The sequence below is a fragment of the Prionailurus viverrinus genome, chromosome D1 (assembly GCF_022837055.1).
Source record: "Prionailurus viverrinus isolate Anna chromosome D1, UM_Priviv_1.0, whole genome shotgun sequence".
In the NCBI taxonomy this organism is placed as follows: domain Eukaryota; kingdom Metazoa; phylum Chordata; class Mammalia; order Carnivora; family Felidae; genus Prionailurus; species Prionailurus viverrinus.
In genome coordinates, this window is record NC_062570.1 from 63,026,707 (window position 1) to 63,040,891 (window position 14,185).

At 39.2% G+C, this 14,185-nt stretch overlaps 1 protein-coding gene across 1 annotated transcript; it reads left to right on the forward strand.

Moving 5' to 3' along the window:
• Positions 1–12,355: 12,355 nt before the first annotated feature.
• Positions 12,356–13,303, forward strand: LOC125177233 (olfactory receptor 56A3). The gene has a single exon (XM_047879359.1). The coding sequence runs from the start codon at positions 12,362–12,364 to the stop codon at positions 13,301–13,303; it is 942 nt and encodes a 313-aa protein (XP_047735315.1). The 5' UTR covers positions 12,356–12,361.
• The last annotated feature ends 882 nt before the right edge of the window (positions 13,304–14,185 follow it).

Consider the following 14,185-nt stretch of genomic DNA (forward strand, 5'->3'; position numbering starts at 1 on the left):
TCAAGTACCCCTTCAGCCCCTTTCCCTCTCTCTTCCTCCTCTGGGATACCAATTATGCGTATATTATTTCTTTTTAGTGTATCACTTAGTTCTCTAATTTTCCCCTCATACTCCTGGATTTTTTTATCTCTCTTTTTCTCAGCTTCCTCTTTTTCCATAACTTTATCTTCTAGTTCACCTATTCTCTCCTCTGCCTCTTCAAGCCGAGCTGTGGTGGTTTCCATTTTTTTATGCATTTCGTTTAAAGCGTTTTTCAGCTCCTCGTGACTGTTCCTTAGTCCCTTGATCTCTGTAGCAAGAGATTCTCTGCTGTCCTGTATACTGTTTTCAAGCCCAGCGATTAATTGTATGACTATTATTCTAAATTCACTTTCTGTTATGTTATTTAAGTCCTTTTTGATCAGCTCATTAGCTGTTGTTATTTCCTGGAGATTCTTCTGAGGGGAATTCTTCCGCTTGGTCATTTTGGATAGTCCCTGGCGTGGTGAAGACCTGCAGGGCACTTCCCCTGTGCTGTGGTGTATAACTGGAGTTGGTGGGTGGGGCCGCAATCGGACCTGATGTCTGCCCCCAGCCCACCGCTGGGGCCACAGTCAGACTGGTGTGTGCCTTCTCTTCCCCTCTCCTAGGGGTGGGATTCACTGTGGGGTGGTGTGGCTCATCTGGGCTACTTGCACACTGCCAGGCTTGTGATGCTGGGGATCTGGTGTATTAGCTGGGGTGGGTAGGCAAGGTGCTCGGGGGCAGGAGGGGCAGGCTTAGATCGCTTCTCCTTAGGTGATCCACTTCAGGAGGGGCCCTGTGGCAGCGGGAGGGAGTCAGATCCGCTGCAGGAGGTTTGGCTCCGCAGAAGCGCAGAGTTGGGTGTTTGCGCGGAGCGAGCAAGTTCCCTGGCAGGAACCGGTTCCCTTTGGGATTTCGGCTGGGGGATGGGCGGGGGAGATGGCGCTGGCGAGCGCCTTTGTTCCCCACCAAACTGAGCTCTGTTGTCCGGGGGCTCAGCAGCTCTCCCTCCCTTTGTCCTCCAGCCTTCCCGCTTTCCGAGCAGAGCTGTTAACTTATGACCTCCCCAACACTAAGTCGCGCTTGTTGTGGGAACACAGTCCGTCAGGCCCCTCCGCTTTTGCAAGCCAGACTCGGGGGCTCTGCTTGGCCGGCGAGCTGCCCCTCCGCCCCGGCTCCCTCCCGCCAGTCCGTGGAGCGCGCACCGCCTCGCCGCCCTTCCTACCCTCTTCCGTGGGCCTCTCGTCTGCGTTTGACTCCGGCGACTCTGTTCTGCTAATCTCCTGGCGGTTTTCTGGGTTATTTAGGCAGGTGTAGATGGAATCTAAGTGATCAGTAGGACGTGCGGTGAGCCCAGCGTCCTCCTAAGCCGCCATCTTGCCGCAACCGATAAAGAGAATTTTAAAAGCAGCAAGAGAGAAGCAAGATTACATACAGGGGAACTCCCTCAAGGCTACTAGCTGATTTTTCAGCAGAAGCTTTGTAGATCTGCAGAAAGTAGCATGATATAGTTAATGTGCTGAAAGGAAAAAACTTGCAACCAAGAATATTCTAATCAGCAAGGTTATCATTCAGAATTGAAGGAGACACAAATAAAAGTTAAAGGAGTTTACCACCCCTAAATCAGCCTCACAAAAAAATGTTAAAAGGATGTCTTTAAATGGAAAAGAAATGACCATAATTACAAGTAATGAGACTATAAATAAAATATAAAATATGACAACATATACATAAACACTGGCGAAGAGAATAAGAAAAAGGTCTTTTTTTTAGAATGTGTGTGTTTGAACTTAAATGACCATCAACTTAATATAGACTTATATATCCTTAGGATGTTATATATAAACCTCATGGTAACCCAAAACTAAAAACCTGTAATAAATACACAAAAATATGAAGAGAAAGAAAGCTAAACATAACACTACACAAAGTCATCAGTAACAAAAGAAGAGAGCAAGAGAAGAGAAAAATAAACAGAGAACTACAAAAACAACCAGAAAAAAATTAATAAAATGGCAATTAGTACAAACTTATCAATAATTATTTTAAATGTGAATGTTCTAAATGCTCCAATCAAAAGACAAAAGGTGGAAGAACAGAATTAAAACAAAGAAACAAAAACAAGACCTATCTATATGCCACCAATAAGAGACTCATTTCAGACCTAAAGACACATATAGACTGAAAGTAAAGGGCTTGAAAAACATTTACTATACAAATGGAACAGCAACAACAACAAAAAGCCAGGGTAACAATACTTATATCATAGAAATAGGCTTTAAAACAAAGATTGTCAATATATGCAAAAAAAGCATTTGACAAAATACAGCATCATTTCTTAATAAAAACTCTCAAGAAAGTCAGGATAGAAGGCACACTTTAGTATCATAAACACCATATATGAAAGGGCCACAACTAATATCTTCAATGGGGAAAAACTGAGAGCTTTCCCCCTGAGATCAGGAACACGACAAGGATATCCACTCTCAACACTGTTGTTTAACATAGAGTTGGAAGTCCAAGCCTCAGCAATCAGACAACAAAATGAAACAAAAGGCATCCAAACTGGCAAACAAGATATCAAACTTTCACTTTTCACAGATGACATGATACCTATGTGAAAAACTAGAAAGACTCCACCAAAAAGCTGCTAGATATATGAATTCAGCAAAGTTGCAGGATGTAAAATCAATGTACAGAATTCAGTTGCATTTCTATACACCAATAATGAAGCAACAGAAAGAGAAATCAAGAAATTGATCCCATTTACAATTGCACCAAGAACCATAAAATACTTAGGAATAAACCTAACCAAAGATATAAAGGATCTGTATGCCAAAAACTATAGAAAACTTATGAAATAAATTAAAGAAGACACAAAAGAATGGAAAAAAAATTCCATGCTCATGGATTGGAAGAACAAATATTGTTAAAATGTCTATACTACCCAAAGCAATCTACACATGCAATGCAATGCCAATCAAAATTGCACCAGCATTCTTCTCAGAACTAGAACAAACAATCCTAAAATTTCCATGGAACCTCAAAAGACCCCAAATAGCCAAAGTAATGTTGAAAAAGAACACCACAGCTGGAGGCATCACAATCCCAGACTTTAACCTCTACTACAAACCTGTAATCATCAAGACAATATGGTATTGGCACAAAAACAGACATATAGACCAATGGGATAGAATAGAGAACCCAGAAATGGACCCACAAATGCATGGCCAACTAATCTTTGACAAAGCAGTAAAGAGTATCTAATGGAAAAAAAAGACAGTCTCTTTAGCAAATGGTGCTGGGAGAATAAGACAGCAACATGCAGAAGAATGAAACCAGACGACTTTCTTACACCTTACACAAAAATAAACTCAAAATGAATGAAAGATCTAAATGTGAGACAGGAAACCATCAAAACCCTAGAGGAGAAAACAGGCAACCACCTCTTTGACCTCAGCTACAGCAACTTCTTACTCCACATATCTCTGAAGGCAGGGGAAACAAAAACAAAAATGAATTATTGGGACCTCATCAAGATAAAAAGCTTCTGCACAGCTAAGGAAACAATCAACAAAATTAAAAGGCAACCGACAGAATGGGAGAAGATATTTGCACATGACATATCTGATAAAAGGTTACTATTCAAAATCTATAAAGAACTTACCAAATTTAACACCTGAAAAACAATTAATTTGGTGAAGAAATGGGCAGAAGACAGGAATAGACACTTTTCCAAAAAAGACATCCACATGGCCAACAGACACATGAAAAGATGCTCAACATCTCTCACCATCAGGGAAACCTGATCAAAACCACATTGAGATGCCACCTCACACCAGTCAGAGTGGCTAAAATTAACAACTCAGGAAACAACAGATATTGCCAAGGATGTGGAGAAATGGGAACCCTCTTGCACTGTTGGTGAGAATGCAAACTGGGGCAGCTGCTCTGGAAAACAGTGTGTAGGTTTCTCAAAAAGTTAAAAATAGAATTTTTAATTCTATGACCCAGCAATAGCACTACTAGGAATTTATCCAAAGGATACAGGAGTGCAGATTCATAGGAGCACATGTACCCCAATGTTTATAGCAGTGCTATCAACAATAGCTAAATTATGGAAAAGGCTTAAATGTCCATCAACTGATGAATGGATAAAGGAGATGTGGTTTCTATACACAATGGAATACTACTTGGCAATGAGAAAGAATGAAATCTTGCCATTTGCAACAATGTGGATAGAACTGGAGGGTATTACGCTAAGTGAAATAAGTCAGTCAGAGAAAGACAGATATCATATGTGGAATTTGAGAAACTTAACAGAAGACCATGGGGGAAGGGAAGGGGGAAAAATAGTTTCAAACAGAGAGGGAGGAAAACCATAAGATACTCTTAAATACAGAGAACAAACTGAGGGTTAATAGGAGATGAGAGGGAGGGGAAAATGAGTGATGGGCATTGAGGAGGGCACTTCCTGGAATGAACACTTGATGTTGTATGTAAGCAATGAATCATGGGAATCTACTCCTGAAACCAAGAACATACTGTATACACTGTATTTTAGCTAATTTGACAATAAATTATATTTAGAAAAAATAATAAAAAGAAAAGAAAAGAAAAATTCATCCTAGTAAAAGCCAGTGGAAGAGGCTTAAAATTATGAATATTAATTTAATTCTTGTCCTATCTTTCTTACCATTGTTGGTGAACATTGCTCTTGGGTGAGCAAGTTTCCAAGTGCCTCAAAACAAATAAAATAATAATAATAATAATAATAATGCAAAAACTGTAATAATAGACAAAGAAGGGCATTACATAATAATAAAGGTAACCACCCAGGAAGATATAACAATTGTAAATATCTATGTACCAAACACTGAAGCACCTAAAAACATAAAGCAAATATTATGGACATACAGAGAGAAATTGATGGTAATACAATAATAGAATGGAATTTATTTAATGTTTATTTATTTATTTTGAGAGATAAAGAGAGAGAGCAGGGGGCACAGAGAGAGAGAAGAGAGAGAATCCTCAGCAGGCTTTGCACTGTCAGCACAGAGCCCAACACGAGGTTCAATCTCATGAACCATGAGATCATGACATGAAGCAAAATCAAGAGTCAGACACTTAACCAACTGAGCCTCCCAGGCTCCCCAGAATAGGATTTTAATATACCAGTTACATCAGTGGATAGATCACTCAGAAAATAAATAAGGAAACAATGTTTTTGAATGATACATTAGATCGGATGGACATAATAGATATACGCAGAACATTCCATCCAAAAACAACTGAATACACATTCTTCTCAAGCACACATACAACATGCTCCAGGATAGATCACATGTTAGGCCACAAAATTCTCAGTAAATTTAAGAAGACTCAAATCATATCATGCATCTTTTCCAACCACAATGGTATGAAACTAGAAATCAATTACAAGAAAACACACAAACACACACAAGAAGGGTAAACATACTACTAAAAAACGAATGGGTTAACAAAAAAATCCAAGTAGAAATAAAAAAAATACATAGAGACAAATGAAAATCAAAAAACATGTCCCAAAACTTTGGAACACAATGAAAGTAATTCTAAAAGGGAAACATATGGGAGGGGTGGGGTTAATGACAAAAATGACTATACCAGAGTAAACAACTTGATATCAGCCCCATGATAGACAGCACAAACCATAAATACATAAAAATAAAGATAAGACTTAAGAGCTTATAGAAAATATAAAGTAACAACTTTGGGACCTTGAGATGGGGAAAGAGTTCCTAAACAAGGTCAACAGTAGGAAGTATCAGGAGAGATCTAGACAGGGTTGCCTATAGCAAAATTAAAGATTTCTATTAAAGTGGCAGTCATCAAAACAGTATGGTACTAGCACAAAAACAGACACATAGAACAATGGAACAGAAGAGAAAACCCAAAAATAGACCCACAATCCTTCAACAAAGTAGGAAAGAATATCCAATGGAAAAAAATCTCTTCAACAAACGGTGTTGTGAACGCTGGACAGCGACATGCAGAAGAATGAAATTGGACCACTTTCTTATACCATACCAAAAATAAACTCAAAATGGGTGAAATATGTAAATGTGAGACAGGAAACCATCAAAATCCTAAAGAAAAACACAGGCAGTGACATCTTTTACCTCAGCCGTAGAACCATCTTACTAAACATGTCTTCAGAGGCAAGGGAAACAAAAGCAAAAATGAACTCTTGGTAAAAGCCTTCCACACAGTGAAGGAAACAGTCAACAAAACTAAAAGACCACCTACAAAATGGGAGAAGATATTCACAAATGACATATCTGAAAAAGGGTTAGTATCCAAAATCTACAAAGAGCTTAATGGGGTGTCTGGGTGGCTCAGTCAGTTAGGCATCTGACTTCAGCTGAGGTCATGATTTCACCACTCATGAGTTGTAGCTCCTCGTTGGGCTCTGTGATGACAGCTCAAAGCCTGGAGCCTGCTTCTGATTCTGTGTCTCCCTCTCTCTCTGCCCCTCTCTCGCTCACACCATGTCTCTTTCTCTCAAAAATAAACATTAAAATTTTTTTTAAATAAACATTTTTTTAAATTAAAAGAAAGAACTTATCAAACTCAACATCTAAAAAACAAATAATCCAGTTAAGAAATGAGCAGAAGATATGAACAGACATTTTTCCAAAGACATACAGATGGCCAAAAGACATATAAAAAGATGCTCAACATCACTCATCATCAGGGAAATACAAATCAAGACCATGATGAGATACTGCCTCACACTTGTCAGAATGACTAAAATTAACATCACAGGAAACAACAGATGTTGGTGAGGATGTGGAGAAAGGGGAACCCTCTTACACTATTGGTGGGAATGCAAACTGGTGCAGCCACTCTGAAAAACAGTGTGAAGATTCCTCAGAAAGTTAAAGATAGAACTACCCTATGACCCAGCAATTGCACTACTAGGTATTTACTCAAATGACACAAAAATACTGATTTGAAGGGGCACATGCACCTTGATGTTTACAGCAGCATTATCAGCAACAGCCAAATTATAGAAAGAGCCCAAATGTCCATTGACTGATAAATGGAAAAATATGTGGTATAGATAGATACATGTCGATAGATGATGATGACGATAGATAGATAGATAGATAGATAGATAGATAGATAGAGATTATAGAGATACAGATATAGATATAGGCGATATAGATGATATAGACATAGGTATATACAATGGAATATTACTCAGCCATCAAAAAAGAATGAAACCTTGGGGCACCTGGGTGGCTCAGTCAGTTAAGTGTATGGCTCTTGATTTTAGTTCAGGTCATGATCTCATGGTTCATGAGACTGAACGCCACATTGGGCTCCATGCTGTAAGCATGGAGCCTGCTTGGGATTCTCTATCCGCCCCTCTCTCTTTACCCCTCCCCACTCTCTTTCCCTCTCTCTCTCAAAATAAATAAATAAATATTAAAATAAAAAATAAGAATGAAATCTTGCCATTTGCAATGACATGGATGGAGCTAGGAAATAAGTCAGAGAAAGACAAACATATGATTTTGCTCATGTGTGGAATTTAAGAAACAAAGCAGAGGAACATAGAGAAATGGAAAAAAAAGAGAAAAAGAAGGATGCAAACCATAAGCAACTCTTCACTACAGAAAACAAAGGACAATGTTCTCTATACATTGGGGTTGATGGGCAAAGGTGGATGGGAGATGGACAATGGGTATTAAGGAAGGCATTTGTTGTGATGAGCCCTGGGTGTTATATGTAAGTGATGAATCACTAAATTCTACACCTAAAATCAATTTTACCATATATATTAACTAACTAGAACTTAAATAAAAATTGAAATAAAAAAGTACATCATGTTCAAAAATAGACAAATGTGTGACAGATTAGGAGAGGATGTTAGCAATGTCTAAAACAAGAATTAAATGTTCTAAAACTTAAAATTTTTAATATAAAATTATGTACATTATCAAGAAAAAAGAAGAGCAAAAATGAGTAAAAAGTATAAGTAGATAATTCAGAGAAAGGAAAACCAGAATGACTAAAAACTTTATTTAAAAAACACTAAGCAGGGAGCCTGGGTGGCTCAGTCAGTTAATCATCCGACTCTTGATTTCAGCGCAGGTCATGATCTCACAATTCACAAGTTCAAGCACATTGATAATACATGATTTTATTATTAATATTAATAAATAAAAGCATTAGCATAAAGCTATATGAAGGGCATGATATTAGTATATAATAATGTGAAAAGTGTGGCTATCTCAATTCAGGGCACCAAAGTCCCCAAAGGAAAATAAAGGAAGACTTCATGTTTCACAACAATTATTAAGTTAAAATCAAATTACATTTTGTAAGGTTTCATTGTAACAAAAATACTTTCACATGGGTATCCTCTCTGGAAAATGCGTTTCATTTCTCAATAGGTAAAATTATTGTTCATTTCGCTTTTATCATTATAATGTCATGGCTAAAGTCACCATAAGTGATTATCTAACCATTCAACAACATGGACAGGCAATACCAGTCCTTCACTGAGCATGTGCCTGGAATCCACAAGAATGTGTAGACAAAGTTAGTGCATCCTTGGAGGGAGATGATAGCATATATGTACACGAATGAATGCACAGGTGTATATGTAAGTCTTTGACATGCAGAGAAATAACCCACCTCAGGCATATAAACAATATAGTGCCTCATAGGGCTGGGCTCCCAAAGGCTCTTTTTCTCAGGTAGAGATAACCATCCTCTTCCTTAACTATATGCCTATCTGTTCTAGAAGGGCCTCATGAGATTGATATTCTTGATTTCCATCTCCCTCTCAAGGGAACAGGAATGGACAGGTTCCCCCAAGGCAGCATCCCTAAGGCCTCTGAGGTTATAAGAGTCTCAGCTTTACTGTTCAGATTTCCAATACCAATGGAGCCAGAACCCATGCTGTAGCATCCTCTGAAAGTGAGTCTGTGAGGGAAATCCCAGAGAGGGACATGCAGGGCAAAGACACCAAGATTTGCCAGAAGGCAGGAGCCTTATTTCTTCAGTCCAGATGTGTATCCCTGTTGTTTCCTGAGTCAAGGGTGCTTGAGTGGTCTAAACAGAGGTAGTAGAGCCTGTGTCCTGTGTGACAAAAGGATCCTTCTTAATTGCCTTCACCACATCTGGGGGTTGCATGTACCAGGGATATAGTTCAACTGACGCTTATCTATGGAAAATTAATCAATGTCTTAGGATAGCTGTAAAATGAATAGATTTTTTTTTATTTTTTTAATGTTTATTTATTTTTGAGAGAGACAGAGACAGAATGAGAGTGGGTTAGGGGCAGAGAGAGAGGGAGACACAGAAGCAGAAGCAGGCTCCAGGCTCTGAGCTGTCAGCACAGAGCCCGACATGGGGCTCGAACTCACAAGCTGTGAGATCATGACCTGGGCCGAAGTCGGACTGTCAACAGAATAAGCCACCCAGGCACCCCAAAAAATGAATTGATTTTTCAGTCTGAAGTCTGGAAATCTAGAGGCCACACAAGAGAAAACCTGTGTATATATACTTGATTCATCAGGAGGAGAAATAAACTCACCCTATGTCATGACAAAGATCAGAAAACAAAGATGCATATAAGAGTGAAGAGAGGGAGAATAACTTAATTCAATATATTCTAAAAGCTGAAATGCTAATACTAGAAAAAGCTTCCGGGGCGGGGAGCAGGGGGATGCTTTTCTTTCTGTCTCTGGATCCAGTCTAAATTTGAAAGATAGACTGGTGGGAATATTTCACAAATTTATCCAAATACCATGAGGCTAGGCAATCCTTTTCATCCCCTCCAAAACTCCAAGTCTGTGTTTCCAGGGTGTCATAACATAGTTCCATCCTGGAGACTGGGGAAAGAGCCTGAGTTAATTCCCTGCACTGGTCTCCAGCTTCAACTGGCTTCCCTGATGGAAGCAAGAAGTAACTAGCTTTGGGGCCTCAGTCTTACTGTTGCCACAGAGAGTCTCTCATTGCAGAGGAAGATTGAAAAAGGAAAAGAAAAATATATATGTATATCCAAGTACTTTAGCCCTAGAGCTGAGTAGATACTCATTGCTTGTTGAATAAATTATTGGTTGAAAAAAAAGAGAAAGGAGAAAAATAGAAAAAAAAAAGACTTAAAAATAAGATGGAAAATTATTCCTTTGTGCTCTCCAGGAATTCTATCTTAGCGCTGGAAATAAGCTTTCCAAGACTGCTCAGGAAAAAAAAATCTGCTTCTTCTAGGTTTCCTTATGGATCCTCTTTTCCTGCAGCAGAGGTGCTTCCATGTGGCTGGATCCTCTAGAAATCAAGCAGGGATCCTACATCCAGTTTAACTACGGTGAGATTTGAGGCCAAGCTAAGAATTATAGTGCTATAATGTTACTACATAAGATGTAAGCAGAGGAGAAGCTGGAACAAAAAATTAAGTGCAAAAGACAAATCCTGACAGGAGGAAGTAGTGTCAGAATTTGACACTGAAATTTGCATGTGCTGGGATAAAATTAGCTGGTATAACAGCAAGTCTGCCTTGTATATAGTGTCTCACTGACACAGATGAGACAACTTTCAAACCACTCTGAAATTTACCAAGGCATTGTTAACATATGCTGTCCTTAAAAACAGGAAAAGGAGTGGGAGCTTGTTTTGAAATTACTTTTGCTTCCCAAGACAGACACACAGTTCCTGGCAGACACTAATAGGACAGCACTCCCTTAGTTTTGAAGCAGAACATCAAAAGGAATGAAGAGGAGTTGGGGAAGCCGAGGGTAATTCCTACTACCTTTCTCTGACCCAGCAATTTTCAGGGCCATTGGTAAGAAGGGTTGAGGTCTAACAAAAAACAAAGTGATCAGGATGGGAAGTGTGGGAGCAAGGATATACACAGATGAAAACAAATGTGTCATTTTAACAGCTACATCCAATGGCTTCTGATCATTGAAAACTAGTTTCAGTTCTTGGTTCATACTTCTATTAAAAATCCTTTCTTATCAACTCAGCCTCCATTCCAAAAATGCCTCTCTACTATGGTAATCAACTTTCAAAAATTGTTGTTACCCTAGGGGGATAGGTTTCTTTTTACAGAGATTGAAGAACCAAACACAATATCATGGCATTATACGGCTCAGGAATTCTGACAGACTATCTAACCAATGTTCCTTTGCTGATTAGAAGTAGTACAGTATAGATGGCTAAAAATTGGGTTTTAAATGAAATAGAACTTTGCATCTAGACTGAGTATTATTGTAAGTGATCTTGGGATTTTCTCAACCTTTCTTCACCTCATTTGTAAAGTCAGGAAAGACATACCTCACATAGTTGTTTTAATCTCAAGTGAGATAATGCTCCAAATATATATTAACACAGTGCCTAGTAAGTATTGAAAATCCATTGAATACACTGCAGACATTTTTATTTTCTTGCTAGCTAAACAAATGCAAAACAGTTAAGTTTAAATACTGAGGAACCAGAGTAATTTCCACACATGGGATGACATCTGAACAGAACACCAGTACCAGGTGGACACATCTAGGGACCCTACACAGCATGATTTTTAAGACTCCAGATATGCTGATCTCAAACATGTTGCAGGCATCTCTCACTGCAACAGGCAACTCTTTTTCATGGCTTTCTTTGGACTTGCTTTTAAAAGTCAGCAGGAGAGGAGTCCTGGGATCACTTCACTTTCATGTGAATGAAGTTCATCTTCACCTACCCCCTCCCAAAATATTCTGCATACTGCTCTGTCATGATTCTTATCATTGTCTTTATATTTATCTAACCTTATCACCCCCAGTGTATTGTCATTTCCTTGAGAACAAAGATAATCTTTGTGTCTCCTGTATATAAAGGGTAAATAAAAAGCACACAGAAAGAAAGGAGTGACAACACTGAGCAGTACCTGCTGTGGAAATTGGGGACATTATTTAGGCAACTGGGTAGAGGAATTGAGAGGGGAATTACTGAAGACCAATCTCACCACCTTCACATTGCTGAAATCAGGGGGTCTATTTTATCACAATGTTCAAAAGTAAAGATGCTGCTCCTAGCTAACTGAAATTACTAATTCGATTTTATAAGATTGTTTCATTAAGAAATTAGAAATATTCAGGAAATGAGGAGAAACAAAATTTGCTGAAGATTTAAATGAATTTCTTTTTCTGTATGTAACATGCAAAATCCCCAGTTAAGGCAAAATAACCTGCTGGAGCCATAAGTTACATCCAATGAAGTCGAATTTTTTTCTTTCATTTTAACCACAGTCAGAGGTTAATTTTGATCCTAATTTTTTAGATCATCAAAGAAAATCTGTAGAAACAGAATCCACAAGATGACAACTCATGGAAATGACTCCACTAGCGTTTCAGACTTTCTCCTGAATTGTTTTGTCAGGTCCCCCAGCTGGCAGCTCTGGCTGTCCCTGCCCCTCAGCCTCCTATTCCTCCTGGCCATGGGGGCTAACGTTATTCTCCTAATCACCATCCGGCTGGAGGTCTCTCTACACCAGCCCATGTACTACCTGCTCAGTATTGTCTCCCTGCTGGACATTGTTGTCTGCCTCACTGTCATCCCCAAAGTCCTGGCCATCTTCTGGTTTGACCTCAAGTCCATCAGTTTCTATGCCTGCTTCCTCCAGATGTACATCATGAATTGCTTCTTTGCCATGGAGTCCTGCACATTCATGGTCATGGCCTATGACCGCTATGTAGCCATCTGCCACCCACTGAGGTACCCATCCATCATCACTGACCAATTTGTAGTCAAGGCTGCTGTCTTTATTTTGGCCAGGAATGCACTTCTTACTGTGTCCATTCCCATCCTCTCTGCCCGGCTCCATTACTGTGGGAGAAATGTCATTGAGAATTGCATCTGTGCCAATATGTCTGTCTCCAGGCTCTCCTGTGATGATGTCACCATCAATCGCCTCCTCCAGTTTGCTGGAGGCTGGACACTGCTAGGATCCGACCTCATCCTCATCTTCCTCTCCTATACCCTCATACTGCGAGCGGTGCTGAGACTCAAGGCAGAGGGTGCTGTGGCCAAGGCCCTGAGCACATGTGGCTCCCACTTCATCCTTATCCTCTTCTTCAGCACCATCCTTCTGGTCTTCGTGCTCACTCATGTGGTGAAGAAGAAGGTCTCACCCAATGTGCCAGTCCTGCTCAACGTCCTCCACCATGTCATCCCTGCAGCCCTCAACCCTATAGTTTATGGAGTGCGAACCCAGGAGATCAAGCAAGGAATCCAGAGATTACTGAATAAAGGGTGGTAATAAGGACAACAGGATCTCTGCATTTCTAATACATGATGACTTATAAATCAGTTAATGGAAAATTGGGTTGAAACTCATAGCTCAAATAAATTGAGATAGTAAGTTCAAGGAAAGAAGTAAATTTAAATCTGAAACAATTTCTTGACTCTGTCCCTCTGCTTCAAATTCTAATGCTCCCCCAAGAAAAATCTCTCATTTCTGTGACTTTTTAAAAATTTTTCCCAATATTTGGAGTTCTATTCTGTCTGAAATATGAGAACTCAGGAGGATGAACTCTATAGTTGAGAAATAAATCCCAGTTAATACTGTATTTACTATTTCTATACAAGTAATTTTTTAAATATAAAACTGTGGGTATTAATGCCCTTGGTTGTAACATTGTTATTAATTTATTACTGTTTTTAACCTAGTTGCATAATGCAGTTGAAAAAGACCACAGTATTTAAATGTCAGCTCTGAGTGATGAATAATAGCTAGAGTCCATAAGTAAATCTCTTTCCATTACCTCCAACTAAGCCAGTAATTTTCTTCTCTTCCCATCTTTGCCCAAGCAAAGAATGTGCCTTTTCTGGTGCAACCCTCAGAGGGCTAGAGCTCTTGCAAGAATTGCTCACATGTGGAGAAATGAGATTTACTGGGTTTCAGAGAAGTTATCACACAAAGCCTCTTCTTTGGTGTCCTCACACCAGTGTCTGTGCTTGAAGCTTCATCTTCAGAATTCGAAGACTCACTCTGCAATGTGCGTATAGGTTTCTGCTTTGGTGTACTAACATGTCACAGCATCAGAAGATGTCCCAGCAATGAAACTTTAAGCTATTAGGGCCTACTATTAATTAAGCAAAGATTTCCTAGGCAACTGCTCTGGTATAGAAACTTTGTTAG